The sequence below is a fragment of the Parasteatoda tepidariorum genome, chromosome 5 (genome assembly GCF_982258835.1).
Source record: "Parasteatoda tepidariorum strain Cologne lab strain chromosome 5, Ptep-v5.0, whole genome shotgun sequence".
Taxonomy (NCBI): domain Eukaryota; kingdom Metazoa; phylum Arthropoda; class Arachnida; order Araneae; family Theridiidae; genus Parasteatoda; species Parasteatoda tepidariorum.
The window spans coordinates 91,314,433-91,338,469 of record NC_141759.1 but is presented as its reverse complement, the minus strand read 5'-3'; the positions used below and the strand labels follow the sequence as shown (position 1 = coordinate 91,338,469).

At 29.7% G+C, this 24,037-nt stretch overlaps 1 protein-coding gene across 1 annotated transcript in view; it reads left to right on the top strand.

Moving 5' to 3' along the window:
- Positions 1–4,156: 4,156 nt before the first annotated feature.
- LOC122272131 (uncharacterized) overlaps positions 4,157–24,037 on the top strand; it is a 59,178-nt gene continuing 39,297 nt past the window's right edge. Inside the window, exons 1-10 of the mRNA XM_087162907.1 lie at positions 4,157–4,232; positions 4,692–4,757; positions 6,040–6,210; positions 7,227–7,325; positions 10,009–10,044; positions 11,848–12,849; positions 18,733–18,774; positions 19,693–19,734; positions 21,848–21,889; positions 23,832–23,879. Coding sequence (XP_087019033.1) covers positions 4,157–4,232; positions 4,692–4,757; positions 6,040–6,210; positions 7,227–7,325; positions 10,009–10,044; positions 11,848–12,849; positions 18,733–18,774; positions 19,693–19,734; positions 21,848–21,889; positions 23,832–23,879 — 1,624 coding nt within the window. The remainder of the gene's footprint in view (positions 4,233–4,691; positions 4,758–6,039; positions 6,211–7,226; positions 7,326–10,008; positions 10,045–11,847; positions 12,850–18,732; positions 18,775–19,692; positions 19,735–21,847; positions 21,890–23,831; positions 23,880–24,037) is intronic.

The following is a 24,037-nucleotide window of genomic DNA, read 5'->3' as shown; positions in this document are numbered from 1 at the left end:
AATGACAGTCGACTTGTTTCAAGCACATTTTCAAGACTTGACATAAGTGAATGTAACGAAACAAAAATGATTTGGAAAGAAAAACATAAAGCTGCCATCAAGAAGCTAAAAAAATAAAGGTTATTGGTAGCAAAATCTAGGAAAACCACAGAAACAGAGAGGGAAGAAAGATGAAAGGCTGAGCTGCAAATCAGTGTAAAATGTATTTCCACGCGTTATGGAGAGGTGGAAAGGAACTTATATCATTAACAAGGGAATTGGCATTCAAATGAATGAACAAGGTTCCAGAGTATCAAGATGAGCCGGCGTGATTCGGGTGAAAATAATTCTAGCATCGTCGAAATTTAATTTATGCCCAAGATTCTATTAATTTGAATTAAATTTTGATATGCCTGAAACATGGCGACTGTCATAATTTTTTTTTAAATTTTGAATAGTATGAAGTTCACTTACCATTTCAATTTCTTGGGATTATTTGCATGACTGTTAATTAAAAACTCTTAATATGACTAATTAGCAACATTTCATTAGCTGACGAGCAAAGTTAACCTTTTTCATATACTGAAAAAATATTCCTTTTTTTTTTTAACAAAACGTTATTTTTTTAAAAATTTTTTGTAATAATCCTTTAAATAGTTTTTAATTAATATTTTTGATAAAACTTCAAGGTACGTTTAACTTATTTAAGTTCTGTAAGTTTTGAAATCCGTTTCAAACGAGATGTCACTTTTTATCACCAACCCAATATTTACTCTGATGCGCATTTTTAATTAGTATACTTTAGAGATGCACAATTTGATATCTTTATATTGTTACTAGCCGCCTTTGGTGACCAGATTTGTCATTTTTCAAAATTATTTCGTACAGCATTGTTTCCCAAACTTGTGACTTTTGTGTACCCTTTCTAAATTTTTCGTAACGCTGTGTACCACTAAAAAATGAATGTATTTTTTACTATAAAAAAATTGCGCAAAAGTTAACAATCACAACTGGCTGCCACTTATTACTAACTGTTAACCCTGCGAAAAATATTGAAAAATATGTAATCGTAAATTTTCATGACTAGCTTTGTTTTTAAGTATACTTTTTTGAAATTTTCGCTTGTTGCAAGATATTTCGCATAAGAACGCGTACCCCCGCTAAACTGTTCGCGTACCCCTGGGGGTATTCGTACCACACTTTGGGAAACACTGTCGTACAGCATATAGTATTTAATGGTAATCAAGCCAATATTATTCTTCAACACTCTCCTCCTATCTTAACACCTTCACTTTTAAACAATGCATTTACCAAATTTTTTTCACCGTCTAGTTGTTACCCGCAAGTACTTTGATTCTGATTTTAACTTTTTTTAAAACATCTCCACAATATTGTCGAAGTTATTTATGTATTGAAATTTGGAAATGATCTCAACTTTGTCAGGCAGCCATTAAATCACACAAAGCTTATAAAGTCCGCGACGCTTCAGCATGGTAAGCAGAAAAATATTAAAACTATTTCTATCTCTATTGTTACATAGGATTAAAAAAAACTCATCCCGAAGCTTCGTTATGTTCTGTACTACTTTCTAACGCACCTCTAAGATCATAACTTGAGTAAGCTATAATTGCTGTAAAAAGACATGCTTCGTCACCAATAATTTTTATGAGAGTATAAGGCACCATAGCACCGTTTATGTTTAAAATTTTAACAGACATTTTAGAAAGGATCAAAAATAAGTCTAAATAATTACTTCGTAACCAATTTTTTCTCCAATAAAAATTCACAAATTATTCTAAACAATTACTAAGCGTCTAACTATTCAATATTACATAAATTATTATTTAATTTAACCTAACAAAATTAATAACTATGTTGTGAATCGATTTAAACTCGATTTAAATTCAATGATTTAAATAAACTGTTTTTGTCAAGGAAGAGTTTATAGAGTTTTGAAACATGTAAGATATGAGGAAAAGCTATGAACGTGCCCTTTTATTCAAGAAAATAAGTTACTTTCGAGATTGTTTTGAGGTTGTCAGTATAAAAAAAAATACACCACGAGGTATAAATGGTGCTGCGTTTTGCATCAAAAATAACCTCAATAATAAACCTCAATCTCAACCTCATAAAATCAACCTCATATCAGCTTTACTTTTAGTCGAAATCAGGTGAAATTATTCTCACCTGAAATTGATATAGATATTTGTTTGAAGTGTAGGAAAAAAACGTGTACACTTCAAAAACAGCCTGTCTAAGTTGGTTTGTCTAATGTAGATTTCTATTGACCTTAAAAACAGAGGTCTTCCCGTTTTTTTTTGCCGACTTCCTCCGTGTATTTGACGATTTAAAGCTGTTTTTCAGAAAACAGTTTTTATGTATTTTTTACTCTAATCTTAAGCGGGTAAAAACTATCAATACAAATTCTTGTTTTTGCCATGCAATTTCGTTTATTGTAAGATAACTTTATCTTTTTTAAAATCATTTTACGATTATTTTCTATACTTGATCTTACTTTTCAGCAATAATTTAGCGGTTTTTAACATCATAAAAATGAAATTAAGAATTTCCTTAAAACTGAACACACGTGTAATGTAATAGATTAAAAGAATTATTAATGTAATAGATTAAAATAATAAATAAAATAATTTTGAAGATAACATAATGAATCTGAAAATGTCCGTAAGATTGAACGCAAATGTAATGTAATAGATTAAAATGATTAATAATGTAACTGATTCAGGTAATGAATTAAGTAATTTTGAAGATATTAAACCGAATCTGAAAATTCCCGCAAGATTGAACACAGCTGTACCATAATAGATGAAAATGTGCAAAAATTTATTAGAGAAGACGAAAGAAACATTTCTTTACCAGATCCTGTGAAAGAAATTTGAAAAACGTCAAAAAAAGTAATAAAATCAGGGAAAGAAAATAACTTATTTTACAATGTAGGAAACATTTCCTTTGACTAGATAAATAGAAAAATGTTCTTAGCAATTTCAGGAAAAGCTTACCTTACCGAAAATTCTTTGTCAGCAATCAATTTCTGTTTCAATCACCATGAACTGTGAAAAGTATAGACTGCTCAGTCAAAAAAAAAGTGATTGTGAGAAAAATGATGAAAACTGATTGTGAAATACCAATCAAACAATTGTGTACGTTCTAATTGGAGTTTGGGAGATATGAAGGATGCCAACAAATAGAGAGAGCTATAAACAGTGAAAATTTCCTTAAGGGGCATTTAGCAAAATTAGAAAATCAAAAAGGCATCAATTTTCTTTTTGTACTGAGAAATTTTTCGGGGGGATCATTTTTAAATTAAAATACGTTTTTTATGAAATCCTAAGAGTAAAAAACACAGGATTTAAAGAAGACCATACAAAACAAAATTTATAATATTGCTCTCTTATGTATTTAGCTATAGTTGTTCTCCGTATTGTGCTTAACATTTATATGCATGCAGCAAGTAGTTCTTCTTTATATTAAACATTTCTTTGTAATTAAAAACTTCTTCTTTGTATTTAATGCCTATTTGTTCATAAGGTATTCTTCGTATTTAGCAATTCTTTATATTCAGCAAAGATTTCATCTTTATTTTGAACATTTCTTTGTTTTAATAAGATCTTATGTGTATTGAGCACTTCTTCATATTCAATAACAAAATATTCTATGTATTTTTTAATACTTCTATGCATTCAACAATGCTTTCTCTGTTTAACATTTTCAAGCCCACTAAAATTAAGTTTTTAAATCTTGAAATTTCCATAAGGTTTTCGACTGATTGGAAGTAATTTTATCGATTAACAGGAGGACTTAAAAAATAAGCAAATGCTATTAAAGTATATAATCAAAGAGAAAGCAAGTCATGAGTCCAAATTGACTGATTTCTTTCTGATAAAAATCGGAAAAAGAGAGAAGTTTTGTTTGGCTTTTATTTACATTACTGATTAGCTAGAGTATGAGTAGTACTTAGAAAAGAAATAGTAAGAAAGTAGAAAGGAAAAATGAAGGATAATTATACCAACTTTAAAAAAGCGTGATTTTGTTGATTGAAGACATCCTTTTTCAAGATTATCAGGCTTTGAAAGATATAATATTTCAGTATCTTGAAAAAATTTGAGTTGGAAACCATAAATGAGAAAAGTCTTAATATGTAAATGGAGTTGGCACAGTCATGTGTTTAGACTGCGCTGCATTTGAAAAAATTAAAAATAAATCTATGATATCTGATGGTCCCATCGGTGCTCCATGTAAGTAAAAAAGGACCTAAGCTTACTTTTTATGAACGATTTTTGGCGAGCTAAAATATAGTGAAATTTCGGTCTGTGAAGAAATAATGCCTGTTACGAAGATATTCTTTAAGTGTAATTAAGCCTGAAAGCACGAGGAGGATAAGTAAGTTACAGTTTAAAGAGAAGCAGTTATGCAGCTGGTTGTATTTTAGCTTTTTAAATATTAAAATTTTATTTCATCAGTTAAGTCAAGTCAAATGTGTTTTATTGGACCCATATGCACGTATACACTAATTTTTGTAGATATAATCTCTTGTGTTAAAAAGGAGATAAGATCTTTATTTTCCTGTTCATATTCTTATTTTCAAAGTCAATTAAAAAATGTCTTTTTCATTTTTTAACAATCGTTATTATTATTAAAAATCGTTTAAATAATTAATTTTTTTGGTGCTATAACATTTTATCTATATATTACAGGTCAATTAGTTGATGAGCACGATTTACTTGAAAACCAAATAATTTCTGAGGGACCTAATGATACTGGTGCATACAACTTTTGTTTTTTTTAATTAAAAAATTGTATTTTTTAGTCAAATATACATTCGAAACAATAAAAAAATGATTTTTTTCTTTCATTCTTACATTCAGTCAAATATCATATTTTAATTTTCCTGACTAAAATTTACTCGGAATAACTAAAAGTTATTTCCAAAATTTGAACACAGGTACACCTCATAATCTTTAAGCTTTCATCGAGTTTTCCAGGAAAGTACACCTTTGTTGAACGCATGTAAAATTATAAATAAAAAAATTTGAGTGAATAGCCTCTTTTTTCAAAGTCCAGTGGAAGAACTTTCAACAATGTTCGAGCAATAAACTGCCTTTTTGAAGAAGAAAGTATGATTAAAAATAGCGAGAACATGCAGCTTTATTTGATTAAGTAAAGTTCCTTCCCATGCCTTTTATAGCTGTATTTAAAATAGTGGATTATGCCTGCTATATTTGTTCCAGTCACGCCATAGATTAAAATCATTATATAGAGCCTCAGCCCCAACGGATGAAGAGAGCCAGTTTTTTAAATTTAAAACAGAGCATTAAATTTGCACGGGGCATCTACTTTATGGACCTCCTTTTCATATCCTGCATGAGCACTGAAAGCGAGCATCTTTGCTGGATTCAAAAGGAAAAGCATCAATCGAGCATGATGTGTTGTTCTCGGTTCTTGTCAGTTAGCTAGTTCCTTTTTCAGCACAATCCCGATAATTATTCTGTAATTTCTGTTCGGAATCGAAAGTATTCTCTTCAATGAGTCTATAGAATCTTCTTCAGTCAGTTTCAAACTTCTGACCTTGATATACAGGGTCTGAAAACAGGCTTAAATCATTTTTCTAATTCATTATATGTCAAGTTCTCTAACAGAACTAGCATTGTCAAGTGCAATTAAAAAGAAAACAGAAAAATAGATTAATAGAACAAAAGGGAATACCAGAATGATCATCCTCCAGGATAACGAATTTTATAACATTATACCTTTTATCTTTTTGCGTGGGTAAAGGAAAACAAAGTAGCGATTACATTAATATTTCTTTTTGTTCTAATTCAATTTTCTTTTCTTTACCTCGATTAAAGTATAGTTCTCCAATTTCATATTACTGTGCTAGTATCCGAAATGATTTCGAAAAATTGAATCTCCGCAATTTTTTTTAAATGTAACTTAGTATCCAAATATTGAATTCTGAACTCATAATATACTTTGAAAATGCAACTTTCGAATTTAATGGTTATTTAATCGTGTATGGTATTTTTTTTTACCAAACTTTTTCAGGCAGTTTTGACGGAGGGGGTGAAGGATTTGATAGAGCAGAAGGTTTTGATGGAGGTGGATTCGATAGAAGAGAACGAGGTTTTGTAGGAGAAAGGTATTTTGGAAGAGGACGAGGTTTTGGTAGATTGGGAAGATCATCCTTCAGTGAAGAAGGTAGATTTGGTGAAGAAAGTAAACGTCGTAATATTATTTTTCAGCTTCATGGACATTTTTTTAGTTTCATATGTCTACAAAGTTCTAAAATATTAAAATACAACTGATTAATTTTCTAACAGAGACACATATTTTAATAATTTTATTTTTTTAAATATATTTATTAAAGTTAAATTTTATTTGGATTCGATATGTTCGATAGTTTGAAATTATCCATTTAGTATTTTTTTTTTTCATTTTAGAAAAGAACCGAATTTAGTGATGCCCATAACTGCTTTCAGTTCGATTCTTCGAAGAATAGATGAAAACAAATAATATACGTGTTTTACGAAGTGGTTGACAAGAGTACGATGAGATCCGATGATGAAGTTTTTTCGATTCCAACCCAGGGATGATCTCTGGTCAGGTTCTGCTGTCGAAATATTATTTAGGAAAGATTCAATCTTCGTGTCGTGATATTTTTTTATTTTCTTTCTCCAACAGTTGTTATAACTAGGAATTTGTGACATGGTGAAATATATGTCGCTCCATGTACCGTGGGTTTGGATCCACCCTGTCGGCTTCGTGAAAGTAGATATCAAAATAACCCACATATATTGATATCTGCTTTCGTTATTAAAATCTTACGTCATTAAAATCAAGTTATAGGTTTGCACATTATCTTTAGAAGACGGCAGCTTTATTTGATGAAATAGAAAAAAACTGATACGAAATCTATAAACACACGAGGGAGAGTGAAAAATTAAAAAAAAAAACAACCTTCAGCAGTCATCTTACAATGGGGAATACTGGTCTATCTCCAAAAAGTAGCGACCCCTTTTTAGTGGAATCTCCACAGTCAACGTGCTAGACGCTGAGCCCTAGAGATTTCGCGAAGGTTAAAGACAACCAAGAGGGCGCTTCAGTAGGAGACGGCCCAGTATTTAAATGGCGCTACAAGCATTGTGATGACAACTTCAAAATATGCATATAAAAAAACTCTTATTGCATTAGATAAATAAATATTTATTATATTTCTTGTTATAAATTTTTAGGTTATGATGGGCGCGAAGGAAGCTTCGGGGGAGGAGGAATGAGCTTTGATGGAGGAGACTATGACTTAGAAGAGGTCTTTGGTGGAGAAGGAAGTTATGGTAGGGAATAAAAATACTTAAAATATCAATTTTTCTTATTTTTCTGACTGAATATTCTATGCCTAGTCAGAGGTTCAAAATTGAAAGCTAGTCTTAACACACCCCATATCGAAAAGAGGAAACAGTTTTCTTTTATTTTCAAGTTAGTATTCCCCATGCTTTATCTAAGAATAAAATTGCTTTACTTATAATAAAGGATTTATAAAGAACAAGTTGTAGCAATGAATCGAAGTAACTTTAAAATAAAACATGTATTTCAGAATTTGAAATTATATAACTTACCTTAAGAATTCTTAAATTAAATCTTACTGTATTTCCTATTTAAAAATAATTATTTCTTTAATCAATAATCTCTTCTTACAAATGATTTCTAAAATCGCCCATTATCGATGGAATTAAATATTTTGAATAAAACCATTTTCTATATTTTTAAACCATTTTCTATATTTTTTTATTTACATCAGAAACGAAACACTCGTTTTTTTTTATGATGAAAAGTATGGAATTTAACATTATGAGAAAAGTAGTAAAGTCAGGAAATTTTGATTTTGCGCTATAAAAGTATTTTGAATAAAAGCCACTTGTCAAAAAACGAACGTCTCTTGTCAAAAAACGAAGAAATACACCATTTTGATTTTTTTACATGGAAAAAATATGACCCGTAACATTATGGAAAACAATTTCATGCCAAAGAACTTTGTTTTCATGCTAAAAAAATCTTGGAATATTCTAAAAACCACTTTTAATTTTTTAATGGTAAAAAACGCACTCTTGAAGTTAAAAAATATGGTATTTAACATTATTAAAAAAATGAAGGCAGGAAACTTGATCTTTGTGCTAAAAAGACAAATTGAAATACTTTGGAAAAACACCTTTCAATTTTTTAATAACAAAAACCACCTATTTAAATTTTTTATGTTTAATATTATTAGAAAAGAAATTGAACTGGTAAAAATTGTGATTTATCTGAAAATAATTCCTATTTGCTGAAATACACTCTATAACAAAAAAAATCGACGCACCAAAAAGCAATCATCCTATTGCTTTGAAATTTCGTATGCATGAATGTTTTGAACAGATATGGCTGGAATGATGCCGACTGGAGACGTTTAGTCTTCAGCGATGAATTCCACTTCCAACTGTGTCCTGACGATCATCGAAGACGTGTTTGGAGACGCACAGGGCAGAGGGGGGATCCTGCCTTCACCATTGCACGCCACACCGGCCCTCAACAAGGTATTATGGTCTGGGGCGCCATTTCCTTTGACAGCCGGACCCCTTTGGTCGTCATTAGAGGTACACTTACTGCACAGCGGTACGTCGACGACATCCTAAGACCTGTTTTGCTACCGTTCCTTTTCAGAGCCCTAGGCTGGTTTTTCAGCAGGGCAATGCCAGACCATATACAGCACGTGTTGCTATGAACTGTCTGCAAGCTTGTCAAACTCTTCCTTGGCCTGCCAGATCACCAGATCTCTCTCCCATCGAGCATGTCTGGGATATGATGGGAAGGCGATTGCATCTGGCACGGAATGTTGATGACCTCGTTCGACAATTGGATCGAATTTGGCAGCAAATACCGCAAGAGACCATCCGGGAGCTTCATCGGTCTATGCCACGTCGTGTGGCTGTTTGTATTTAGGCTAGAGGCGGGTCAACACCTTATTGAAGTTGTTACTGTAACTCTGCAATAAATTATTCAATTGTTCTGAAATTTTAATCATCTACTATTCCGTGCATGGTCTTCCTATCCACTAATTTTCGTTTCAATCGGACAACTCCTTCTCGGTGCGTCGATTTTTTTGTTATAGAGTGTATATAAAAAATATCTTCCAAATTTTTTTTCTAAAAATAATTTTGTATAATTATGTATGAACATATATATTTCCAGTATTTAAGTATTTTAAATACGCAGTTCTGACTTTCTTCTTTCTAATGACTTCGAAACAAAGAGAATTAAGAATAAAAAAAAACATTGATGTAACTAATTAAAGAATCACCATCTGTTGTTTCGCCATTTTCTTACTTTAAGCCAGATTTCTGAATAGCTCCCTTATAATAGTTTTCTTATTCATAATAAATCGTAGTTTCCAAAGAATTTGGAAAAATTATTTAAGCAATTTTTTAGCAAAATATTTTTAACAAAAAATGTCATAAAAATGTATGTCGTGACGGTAACGAAATGTTTATTTTTTTTATTTCGGTCCATTTTGAATGGAGTGAGTATGTATGTATATTTCTCAGTTTATATTTGATGAAGATTCTAAAATTATGTAACAAAAACAGTGAATGGAGCACTCAGTATGTGAAAAATAAAACACATAAAGATGAAATAGTTTAAATTTTCTTTGAAATGAAAAATTGATAACTGAGCAAGTTTTTAAATGCAGATTTGAAATTCACTTGTCTTAAAGTAATTCTTTTGAAAATATTATTTAATTCAAAATGTAAGAACTATTGCATTTTTGTATACTAAGGTACTAAGCGTGCCTTTTTGTATTTAACAATTTTCTTTTCCATTTCTCAAACAGGAATTAGAAGTCGCAACCTGCTTTCATGTGAGATCATTATTACAACTTTATTTTTTGTTTTACTCGAATATATAAATAAAAGACAGTGCAACTTTTTCTATAATTTCTTATTACATTTAAATTAAATAAAATTAGATAAACGTTTGTTTCAGATGACAATGAGGGAGATTTGAAATTTCAAGAAGACAGTAAGTTAATGAATTTTATTCTTTAGACATATTCTTTAGCATTCTCGGAAAATTAGGTTCAGTGTTGAAATGTACTTAAGCTAACTTAAACCTTAATATGATGTAAATTTGCAGTAAACTTAATAAGGTGCTAATTTGAACCATGTGTCAGTTTCGGTTTAACCAGGATCAATAATATGGTTTAACTTTCTACAAACAAGGTTGTAGTTGTTGCAAAGAATACGGAAATACGATACCTGAAATATCCCAAATAAAAGCGCGAAAGAATGACATTGACTAAACTTCAAAGAATCATTTGGTTATTATTAATATTGATCGATTATTAATATTGATCGGTTATTATTAATAATTACCGACTATTCACATTCACCGTAACATATACAATTTTATAACAAAAATTATTTCGAACCATACAAAATATTTTCAATAATTATTTCTATAGATTACAGATTATATATCATTTACTCTTTTACACATTAGCACACAGTCACTCAGTAAACACTGTTAAAATAAATTTGGTGAAAAATTGTTTTGTGTGCGTAACAGAAATATTTTTTTCCGGCTTCACCGAACTTGGTTCAAATTCACCAGGCATTCTGACATTCTGTTTACGTTATTTTTTTTTGCCCATTTCAGGTCTTTATAAAATGCAATATTATTTTCATTGAGTTAAACTTAAATTACATTCATTAAGACACAAAAAATGCTATACGAGTGAAAAATAATATTTTACTAAAGAATTAAAATGTTACGTTGGGCAAACCAATTGGGTAGATCATTTAGCTGAACACTATACTTTTTTATGACTTTTGTTTTATTTTTATTTTATTTACAGAACTTGCATCTTTATATTTTAAAAACATATGATTAATTTTAATTTGAATAATTATACGTTATCGAGAAAAGGGAAATTACTGATAGCAACATCAAGCTGAAAATACTAGCATAGTTTGAAAATTTCTCAACAGAAAGTGCTTACTTCAATTAAATAACTAATATTTTACAAATGTCCTCAAAACTCTTAAAAATAGCAGGAAAATAAAATTATTGAAACTATGAGTTTCATTGTTAACTAAAAATGTTTATTAAAATTTTACATTTATGCACCATTTACCAAAAATGTGTCAATGAAAACAATGCGAGTGAGATTATAATGTGAAATTCATCATTTGCTAGAAGTTATTTTCAAGTTTACAACAATTTTTCCTTAAAAAGTAAGAAAAGAGCGCGAAAAAGAAGTGTTTCTAAAAAAAATAAATTTGGGTGTATTGAAAAAAAAACTCAGTTATATTTAATGTGCTTTAAATAAACCATAGATTTCCCTTACAAAAAAATTGCTTTTGAGGTTGAAAGTTGCATAAAATACGCATTTGGTAGAAAACAAAATTATATTTCGATCTAAAAATAATTTTAACAATCAACCTCATTTACTCTTCATAAAATCCACATTATACGTAGCTCAGCAGTGCTTTTAGTTGAAATTGGGTGACATTATTCACACCTTTAATATACTTATTTGATTGAAGTGTGGAAAAAATAACCGGTGCACCTCAAAATCAACCTCGATAAGCTGATAACTTTATAGGTAAATTTTCAATCAACCTCAAAACAAACTGAAGTGTGAAAAAAACAACTTCTCTTGATTATAAGCTTTGAGAGGTTGGTTTCGTAGAGTTGTTTGTAGAGTCAACTTTGAATAAATCTCAAATCAGCCTTAACACCACAAATTAACCTCAAATAAACCTCAAAATCACCTTAAAGTTTTGTAAAATTTAATCAACTTTTTCTTAAATATTTCTACAGGAGCTGAGCATACAAACAATTCACTCATTGAAGATAATGGGGATAATATCACAAATGGACTTCGTCGTAATAATACTGGTGATATTCTAAAAGTATCATCAAACTTTTTGGAAGAAGAAAGTAAGTTTCTTGGAGAAATTTTCTCTACTGGAATGAATTCAAAAGCTGAAAATGGCAAAAACCTCATCTCTAATGATAATGCGTCTAATGAACTAGATAACAGCCAAGGGAGCTCCTTTCATCAAAACGTATCCTCAAGCAATTTTAAAGAAAATAACACATTCGAACAAAGTAATAGCAAAGTAATAGCTGAAATTGTAAATGGCAAATCCTTCTCACTTATGGCTATTGAAAGTGACACTAACAAAGATGTTTTTAGTCACAAAATATCTTATAATAATACAGCAAATAATAGAATAAAACACAGGCCTAATGTGAAAATAAATGATTATGCAAATCATGGGGATATCAGCAATCATAATTTGAAGTATCCAACAAGCGAGCCCAGCAATAATCGTAGCAAGATGCAACAGTATTTTTTTCAACCCCAAGAAATAAGAGATTCAATGATTACAAACAGCTCACCTTATTTGATGACGTCAGAGTATAGTAAATATTCTAATGTAAATAGAGAAAATAGAGATGCCATGATTACGGACGACCTTAAAATATCTGTAGATTCGAAAAAAGCAGAAGGAAAGTTATTTGGTGACCGAACCGGTAGTTTTGGTAGTAAGATAATTCCATCTTTTATAACTAAACAAGAAAATAACGGTGCTTCAGCGGTAAATGCTAATATGGATCATGGTGTCAAAAATAATTACACAGAATCTTATAATTCAGTGTATGCCTTAGGTTCTTTACCTGTAATTGAGGAAATGAATCATCGAGGAAAAATAAGTAATAGATTAGCGAAGAGAAGTAACAGAGTTGTTGATGGAAACTACGTGGCATCTAGCATGTATGGTGTTAGACGTCCAGTAAAAATAATGGGTAATGCGGGTAAGTAAAATAATTTAAGGTTTTTAAACATCTTCAAACATTGTCTGGCAATTACGAGATAAGCACCCGATCTCGCAAGAACAAACTTGCTGAGATCTCATCTCGTAATTGTCCACACTGCAATTGTTTTCAAGTAAATACACAATTGTTTTCAAGTAATTGTACAATTGTTTTCAAGTAATTGTACTACTGTTTTCAAGCAACTGCTGTTCTCGTGATTGACCAAACTACAATTATTTTCAAATAATTGTATGATTGCTTTAAAGCAACAGTTTTTAACTAAAAAAATTATTTATTGATTAGCAACTTTAAATTATTTATCTTTGCCCTAAAATGCTTAGCGTTGAACATTAATTGGCAATTGGTAATTATGAACTTTTTGCTTTTTTTTCTTCTTATTTTTGTTTTTCAGTGCATCTGGGGCACGTTTATTTACAGGGTGTACCGCAATCACCACTTTTCATATAAACTAAACTCAGTGGTGCGACATCCCACGGAGGGCCAAGGCTTACTGTGCCTTTCACAGTTTTCTTGACCTTTGAACTGTGAGGTGCAAGAGCAGATGTTCCGGTTGGGTGGTCAGCCCAACGCGGAACTCCCAATGTTTAGTTCCCAAACGTTCTTGGTACTCATTTATCAATCCACTGAAGGGATGAAAGATTGAGTCAACTTTTCCCGACCCTATTATCGAACCAAGGACCTGTGACACGACAGAGCGAAGCACTACCACTCAGACACCGGGATCCCCACTTTTCATATATATATTTTTAAATTACTTGTCGAAATAAAATCATAAAAGCTATTCGTATCTTTAATAAATTTATATTTTTCATTATATTTTAATGACTAAAAACAACTTTCCGCTTTGTTTTCTTTTATGTTAAAAGTATAATACATTCTACAATAGTAACCGTTTCTTTGAACTGATTCTTGTACTTATAGAAAAAAGTTTTTTTTAATTGTAATTCACTAAAATACATTCATTGTCATAAAAATTAGCGCACTTTTAAAGTATTCAAAATGAAACAGTGAAAAATTAAAACAATAACTAATGCTTAAAGGTCAGAAACATTTCATTTGTCGTTTTTACTGCTAGAACGGTTTGCAGCAGAATGCTCTAATGTCGACAGTGACATTATAGAATCTCTGGACTTATAGTATATAAAATTTCATCGCTCTTGGTCCAGTCTATAAAAGACAGACAAACAAACAGACATTCACTTGCATATATATATATATATATATATATATATATATATATATATATATATATATATATATATATATATATATATATATATATATATATATATATATATATATATATATATATATATATATATATTATGTAGTATAATTTTAAAGTTATAATCAAGTTTCATTTACTTATTATTTGATTTTTTGCAAGCATAGATTATGAAATTTTCTTCTTTTTTTCTTTCATAAAAGAGTTAATTATTTATGCTTAAACAAAATAATAAAAGGACTATTTATTTGCTTTTAAAAAGGTAAACTCAGCTATTTCAGTTAAATAATAATTTAAAAAATGCAATGATTTTTTTAGCTTACAAGGAAAGTAGACTCCGTAAGAAAAAAAACTTTGGACATGGTAAATATTTTGAATTATTTAATTTTATTTAGCCGCGATTAATATTCATAGTTAACTAGAACGACCATTGCGGTCATCTTGACCGCAGTAGTCGTATTGTTGGTTGTATCTTGTTCGCAATTTTAATGATTAAAAAATAATTTTTTTTCACAAATAATGACAAAAAAAACATATTAGTACATGATTTGAAATGAAGGTTACTAACGAAAACTTTTTAGCATTTTCCACAAATCAGTTTTAGGCCTGAACATTATATTTGTTCTGTGTCTGCAGAAAGAATACTGACGGCGTTTGTTACTTGTAGTTTGTCTTGTAGTCTGGCAAGTAGTCAAATTACTTGTAGAAAATTATAACAATTTAAACTTTTTGACACATTTCCATTGATATGTAACAATATCATTTCAATCCTGTTCTATAAAAATTTAAGAACAAGTGCAAGTCAGTTATAGCTTAGTTAGTTGATGGGATTCTTCTATAATTTTGTCGTATCGCAACAACTACAGAAATTTCTTCTGCCAATAAAGAGCAAAGAAGTTTTTGGGATGTAAAAAAATGTTTGTTTTGACACTTCTTTTTTTTTTTTACAAAGGAACGTATATATTACGAATAGAATATCATGTTCACCAAGTTATTTCTGTCTTAAAATATTTGATCTTAAGTTCGACAGCCAGTTTCTAGTTTTTTTACTCATGCACAGTGAATAAATTTTCAATGACAAGTGCTATTTACTGAAGTTTATTAGTTTAACTGCTATGAAATACAATAAGAATTTTTCACAAACATTTACTCTTTGTAAAATGGTAGAGCAAATTAGTTCTTTCTAAGCCAATTGCGTTATCATATCTCAAAGCAATCTGAGTAGAAACAAATAACAATGGCGTAAGTAATTACGAGTAGTTGGAGAGCGACAGGGAGCAGGAGGGAAATTTCCGTCGTGAAAAGAAAAATTTGTTCTGTGTCAATATAGTCAGGTGCGTGGTCATATTTAAATAAAGACTGGTAATAGGGAAGCAACAGTGTGCTATATATCCAAGTAAGACACTCAAATCTCTCTAGCGGTTATTTTGAACGCAATGGTCGTTCTAAGTAACTCATAAGTTTAGTAACTCATGTTCTAATAAAAGTTTATCTTAAAGTACTTTGACGATATCAAAATAAGTCTCTTAACTAATATGTCGAATTCTGAATTAACTCTAACTCTCTTAACTCTATGAGCTTTATTAAGATGTACAGCTGAACCACGAAGAAGTGGTTCTAAGCATATGAAAGGAGCGAGCGTAGTAGAGATTTTAGAATAAAGTTTACTTTAAAAAATTTACTATTCATTAAAAATAATTTGCATTATTAAAGATAGCGTTTGGGGTAAATATATTTTGCTAACTGCGTACAAAAACAGAAAAATTTTGAACCGTTAAATGCAGCGTATCATTATCTCACAATAAAAGTCCCATCAAATCATCTCAAACAAATGCAGATCCACATCCACATTATATATTTAAAATAAAGTATAGATGCGTAGTTACAAAACCTATGAAATTACTTTTCTTGCGTTGGCAATGAAGAGTTAAACGAAAAGGGAATGCATATTTGAAAGGGATTGGTACAGCGCTTGTGTTTAAACGCAGGGCTAAAGAGAATAGAAGGGCTGGTTCACTCCTTTGAAGTAGCTCTTGCCGCGCCAATCCTCCGATTTTCTCTAGTGACGTCACTTTGGCGCAAAGCTCGCACTTTTACTTCAAGAACGGAGCGTTTGGCCTTACTAGCTCTAACTAATATTGGATCATTTCTTTTTGCGAGATATTCTAAGACATTTGTTATTTTCTATAATGACTTTCCTCAGTTTTTGCAGTGAATTTACAAGAATTTAAAACTATTATCGAAATGCCAGTTTGCGCGATTGCAACTTGCAAAAATTCTGATACAAAAACAAACGAAAAAAGTATAATTTTTCTCGCGTTCCCTAAAGTAAATGAACAACTATGTAAAGAATGGATTCCGAAATGACACAGTTAATATAAAACAGCAATACGTTTATTCTGTCGTAAAGAACTTTTATAAAAATTCATTATCTAAATAGAAACCGCCTCGTTACTTCATAAAGAAAGGCAGGTGAAAAGAATTAAAAAATGGATAAAGTAAAAAAAAATTTAAATGAAAATAAAAAGTATAAATAAAATATATAGTATATAGTTGAAATTTCATAACATATTTTTTAATGTAGTTATTCTAAATATTTATGATTTCTTTTAAAAATTATATTCTCTTCAATTTAAATATCTATAAATTATATCATCGTAAATTTAAATGACTATAAACAATTGTAAAATTTCTAATGTCATTATGAACCTAAATTATTATTTTGTTTCAGTAATTAGCGTTTAAGGTTGATGTTTCCTAATGATTAAGTATGAACAAATTGCTATTAACGACATATTTTAAAATCAGGGATTCTAAATTTAACTCAACTTATCGTTATAAAAGAATATGTAGATAAAAAAAGTGTCGATATATGCCTTCATTTTTCTTAATAGTTAAAGTTAAAACTGAACTTTTTAAAATAAAGTATTTATCGTGTCATTTTCACCAACTAGCAAAACATTTTTATAAGTTTAAAATGGTATTTTTTTTAATATAATAACCAATAAAGTTTTTTTTAAACTATGTTTATGAACGGAAATAATGTGTTAATTACGTATAGTTTGAAGGCTAATAACCAGAAAAAGTCTAACTTATTTTTACAAAGAGAAAGATGCAAAGTTATCATAATATCTTTGCGTGCGATCTTCCGAGATCTGTGGACACAGTGACGTCATGAGGAGGGAAATCGTAGCTTCAGCTCTAAGAGCGGAGTGAACTAGCCCTTCTATTCTCTTTAGCCCTGGTTTAAACGTGTGAAATGAGAATTCTATCTTTCAAATCAAAATGACGCAATTTTAAGTCAAAAGCTGGTCAAAAATGAAAAATTGGAGCTATTTTCTAATGAGCAATTATAATAATTTAAATCTTTATTTTGTTTTCATGATGCTTAAGTTATATAAAACGCTTGTCTTACATTTGTTGTGATATCGAGGAAATTTCTTTTCTTTTGTATTAGACAAATTATAAAAAGTTTGATAATTACTTCGACATTGTTAGCGATTATAGATTAGATTGCTACTGGTGGAAACAAGGCAAAGAATTAAATTATATAGGAATATAGGTAAAGTATATAGGCATAATTTGTAAAGATATATTTTTTAAAGATATATATTTTTTAAGGATATATATTTTTTTAAAGATATATATTTTTTAAGGATATATATTTTTTAAAGATATATATTTTGTTAAGATAAAAACTATTTTAATTAACTTAAATTGTTAGATAAAGAGTTATTATTTGAAGATGGAGAATAAATGTCAATTTTTTCAACAATGGCTCCGACCTTGAGTGATAATAAGAAAAATATTTTGTTCTGACATACACAATCAACAACTGATAATAAATAAATATTTTATACTTAGAGACATTCAAAATGAATTATTATTTAAATGATAAATTTATTTATTGATTCCAAACATGTTTTAGTGTTAATATCAGATGCAATATTTGCTAGTATAAAAACTGTTTTATTAAATACCGCATACTGATTATTTGCGTAATGCGCATTAATATTTCTTTTTAAAACAGAAGAACGAATGGAACAGGTGGTATGTGTAGATTAAAATTTGTGTTATTATTATTCCAGCAGGGTGGAAAGAAGATGATCTTTATTTGGACATTGGAATTACATAACAGAAAACTTTACTAAAAAAATTGTGTTCTACTATTTAATGTTAAACAAAGATATCACAAGTTTTTCTTTATTATCTTTTGGCATGCCGTTTGACATGGCGTCGATTAGGAAGTGTTCTGGCATGCATTGAGGAAGACGCTCTTTATTTAAATATATTAAAATATTTGGAGGGCATAAAATCACACTTACATCACTATGTGCAACTATTTAATGTCAGGGGAATGTTTCAGAAGTTTTTTCCTATTATTTTTTACATCATATGCAAAAAAGGACTCATTATTTATTATAATAGGTTCATAAAATAAGTTGAATGATTACTTTGGTTCTTATGCTTGGTTAAAGGAAAAACTTAAAATTATTAGATTTGCATTCTTTAATCTATTTTTAAAACAGGATGAGAATTAATAATTATGTGAAGACGTTTCATTATAAATAATGAATTAAGAAAGATAATTTAGAAAAAAAAACTAATTTGATGCTTTTTATAATACATATATGTAGGATATGGTGTAGAAGATCAAAGTTTTGGAAGTGCAGGTGATGGTATGTATCTTTTCATCCTCTTCGTCTCATATTTTTTGTATACCTGTTCAGTGCGTAAAAAACAAACTCATTACTCTGAATAACTTTTGATCTCTAATGATCGGCTCAAGAAGGATAACCTCAGTTATGCTTATTAATAAGTACAGATGTTATATAAAGTTACAAAATTAGACACAAAACCTTACTTTCTCTGAATAAACATACTTTTTTTTCAACGTATTCGGATCTCTGACTGCTATCTGGGAAATATGGTCCCAATAGTTTGGTCAGGAGAGCGATTCAAAATTTAGATCCCTTGATATTAATTTTACTTTTTGCGTATTTCGATACGTTTCAAGAACTTCTTAAGTGAATTGAAAAGTTTTTACATGCAATTATAAAATTCTTTTATTCCAAAATAATTCCATGCAAAATTTTTTTAAAAATAAATATCTATTATTTCTATTTAGGAATGGTCGAAAAAAGTTTGAATTGTAAGGCATACAGTGTTTTACATTATTTTAAAGAATATAACTTTACGTGGCAAAATACATAATTTGAGCAAAAGCGATCGAATAGTTACTAAGAAATCGATTTTTAAGTATCTGACTTTTCTGAATTGTCATTTTTGAATGGATAAATGGGAGGACTCAGACACCCAGCTCGAAATTTATGACTATGACTAATAGAATATGACGTCAGAAAAAAGTATATAAAAGGGGCACGTGTGTTCAACCTGCGTTAAAGGGTAAACATAGGTATACGTTGTGTATGAAATATATATTTCATTTTATAATATAAAATTGTATAAAGAAAAAATAGTTAGTGAAATTTCATAATTTTTGTTATTTTCTTTATTTAATTTAATTAATTCCTTAGTTTTAAATATCATAATTACTATATTGCTCAGAACTTATTTTAAATTCTTTATATATGTAGGTTACGATGAAGGATTCAACAGCTTTGGAGGTACTCGTGGGGGTACGTGTCCTTCCTTTTATTCTTTTTTTTTTTGTATTTTATTTACATACATGCTACGAAAACCAGTCATACAATTCATATAAGGACTGATAATAAATTTGAATTGACATTCGCAGGGTGCCACGCGCCTAAACATGTAAAAATTGGTAGAAACCTAATTCATTTTTATTCATTAAATCTATTTTATAATTAATTCATATTCACCACCAAGATTTACTTTGTATCTATTTATTTGAAGAGATAGTATTCCTTGAATTCAATTTCAATATGAAAATAGAAGAAGTATGCTAAGAAATGTTATAATTTTTTTTCACTTTTAATAGTTTTTTTTAATTAGTCCCCACTTTTTACAGTTTTAGGCGCACATGGGACCCTTGTATTTGTGATCGACAACTGATAAAAATAAATAAGTCAGCCATACAGATAGTCTGAAGCTAATTATTATTTATTTGGCATGTAAGTTAACTGTTTTTTACTGTTTTCAATATCATTTTGTTTTATATATTAAATGCGTAATAGGAACATTTTCTTTACGTTAATATATATATATATATATATATATATATATATATATATATATATATATATATATATATATATATATATATATATATATATATATAATAAAAAAATAAATACAAGAAAACACTAAGAAAGTTAAGAAAAACAATAAGTATCATTTATTGCGCTTAAGCTGCAAGTAAACAGCACTCATTAGATAAGTTCAAAAAGAATAAAACAAAGAAAAATAATAGACATATGAAAAAAAGGGGTGGGAAATAAGAAGTAAAAAAAAAAATAACAAACAACATTTTATTTAAAATTATAATTTTAAATTATTATTTATATTATTTATTATTGGTTAGAATTATTTACTAAAAATTCCTTTGCTAAATAATTTCCCTTGTAAATCTATACAGTTTTTCCATGTGCAAATCCATTTCGGTCAAATCCGTGGATAAAATTGTTTGCTAAATATTTCTTTATTAATTTATATAATTTTCCATGTGCAAATCCATTTCGGGCAAATCCGTGGTTAAAATTATCTGCTAAAATTTTTTCTTTGTTAATTTTTCCATGTGCAAATCCATTTTGGTCAAATCCGTGCTAAAATTATCTATTTAAATTGATAATTTAAATAATTTTTCTATGTGCTAATCCATATCGTGCAAATCCGCTGCTAAAATTATTTGCAAAGCAGGCAATTTATGTTTCTCTTTTCTATTTTATATTTTTTCTTAAATAAACATCTATCTTCTAAAACTATTTATGATCAATTTTTAAAATTATCCAGTATAATATTACCTTGCGCACATCCATTTCGGGCCCATCCTTGGTAACTAACAAATCAAAACTCAGAATAACAAATCACTTCAGCAGTGTAGTAAGAACGACACTTTAAAACCCTCTTGTTACACTCAATTTGCGCTTTTGTTTTCATATTTTGTAATCTGGCAATCTCTCTGCGAAAACATTTTTAAATCATTCTTTAAAAATATCCGTCCATGTAAGTTGTTATGATTTTGCTACTCGCTTTATAGTTCCCCCTTTTTAATGTTTTTTCTTTTTATTTTATTTTATGATCTGTTTTTACATGTTATTTTTACTTTTTATGATCTATTTTTATGTAGTTATTTTATAAAAAAATTTTTTTGAGTGCTCCTCACACTATTGTATTAATAAATTTTGCTTTGGCTTTATTGATACAATATCAGAAAGCACTCTGTTTTGCGGATATAATCGTGTGGGCTGAAGAAAAGATTATATCTTTTTTTCCGGCTTTTTTCCGGTTTTTTTTATTAACAATTAATTTTTTTTTTTAAATAAAATGTTGTTTGTTATTTTTTTTTTACTTATTATTACCCACCCCTTTTTTTCATATGTCTATTATTTTTCCTTGTTTTATTCTTTTTGAACTTATATATATATATATATATATATATATATATATATATATATATATATATATATATATATATATATATATATATATATATATATATATATATATATATATATATATATATATATATATATATATATATATATATATTACAAGGATGAAAAGATTTGTTTTTTTTTCTTGTTTTTAAATTTATACTTGTATTTTTAGGTTATGGAATAAGCGGGAATGGTTGGAGACGTACAGATGGTAGTATGTGTCATTACATTATTTTTTCAAAAATATTTTTTCTAAAAATATTTTTCAAGTACTAACTACATAAATCTGCCATTAAATGCTAAAACACGACTAAAATTTTGCACTGACATTCGTAAGCCACTAATGGTAAAAATAATTCTTACATAGAAATAATCTTAATCAGTATATCATTTAAATGATATATCAATTAACTGTTTGTGAGGTCGCTTTTAACTTTAATAGTTTTGACTGACATATTTTTTAATTTTAAAGTAAAATGCATAATGCTCTTGAATTAATTACAATGCATTTTTTCATATTAAAAGAAATTAATTTTAACTATAAATAAAATTTTATTTTAAAATTATTATGTCTCGGCGATGCAGGTGTTTGCAGGCGTTCAGCACTTTTTCTTAATTTTTATGTTAAATATATCGCTTGAGTTAATTCTTTCAATTGAACAATTAGGTCACGCATACCATAAGCTATTAATAAGTTAAGTTGCTTATTAATTAGTTACCACTAAGAAAATATCATTTAATGACGCCGAAGGTGCTGGATTGTTCGTTTAGGATGAAATTATACTGGACTCCAGGACAAATCTGCTTGCTCAAATCGGAATCATGACAGGCTAAAATTTATGGAGACACCGTTCTAGAACAACGTGTAGTTTTGTTTAGGGTGACATGGGCACAGAATTTATGTTTATGGAAAACAACGCGCATCCTCAGCGAGCAAACATCATCAGCAAATGTCATAAACTTTAGTATATCACCCATATTAATTGGCAAGCAGTTTTACCTGACTTAAATGCGATAGAATATGGGTGGGAGATGCTTGGCTAAATAGTTGCAGCCTGTAAACCACCACCTACTTGTGTAATTTGCAGAGCGTCGCTTGCTGAGTAGAGTTAACTTCCCCCTGATTAGCTCGATAATTCGATACTAGGCATGTCCAGCCGTTCTACGAACTGTATTTCATAGCATGGGAGACCATGCAATGTATTAACCATCATATCTACCATGTAATATTTAGATTTTGTGAAGGGAAGGGGGGAACAAAAATCGTGTTGTTGTTGTTACATACACCCTGGGAGAAGGAAAGCCTAAACCAGGTCCAGAAGGCCCCGTCGAGTCAGTTCCCCATATATCTGCAGAAAGTCCCGATCAACCAGCAGCTGCTTATAGGAAGTGCCAAGGCAAAAAAGAAGGTGATCAGAGCTAGCAGGTAGTGAGCAGGACAAAGGTTGGAAAGTCTTCTCCCCATTTTGAAACATTAAACACTTAAGATGGCCACTACGAAATCTGGCCATGGCCGATTGGAAAGGTCGAGGGCCGCTGCATGTTAATGATAGGCCAGGGCGGTTGCCAGCATACCACTGATGGGACGAAGTACGGTGCCACACTGGAAGCAAACGATGTTTTCCCAGAGAGTGGATCTCAGTTGGAGTAAGACGGTTTCAACAGTCCATAGGAAGATCACAGCCATTCTCAGCGATCACATCGGCTGTCTCGTTGCCATGTACCCCGACATGCGATGGAATCCATTGGAGGCTTATTGGTGTCTTCAGGCCTATCTCAGATAAAAGTTTCATAATCTCCTGGCCAGGAATATCCAATATTTCCGGCCAGACAAAATCGTGGTGGACAGATGGTACAAAAATCGTGATTTTCATGAACGGCATCATACATACGCCATCGTTTTCATTCTTCATATTTTGTTTTAGAAACGGGCTTTGTTTTGTGTGTGTTTTGTTTTGAAACCTTTTTTGCCGGAAGTAGGAATTATCCTTAATTTTTAGACTTAAGTGTAGAATTTGACCACGGGTATACAGTAAGCTGATATTTCGCATGTGGTTAATTACGAGTTTTGTTAATCTGCTGAGCGAGTTTGCATTACATGACTAATTAAAATTGTTTCATTTGTATTACTCTACAACTTTTATATTTTGTTTCAGGGTTTAGAAACAACGGCCCTTATGAAAGAAGAAAATTTAAAAATATAGGTAATATTTTATAAACATATACTTCATACCGACATTCCAAAAAAATTGCTCATGATTTGGAATATTATTTAATGTAAGAACACTGAACTGTAAATAATTTAAAAAACAAGTGCTATTAAGCTCTAAAAGCTCAATTACGAAACTGAAAAGCATATACT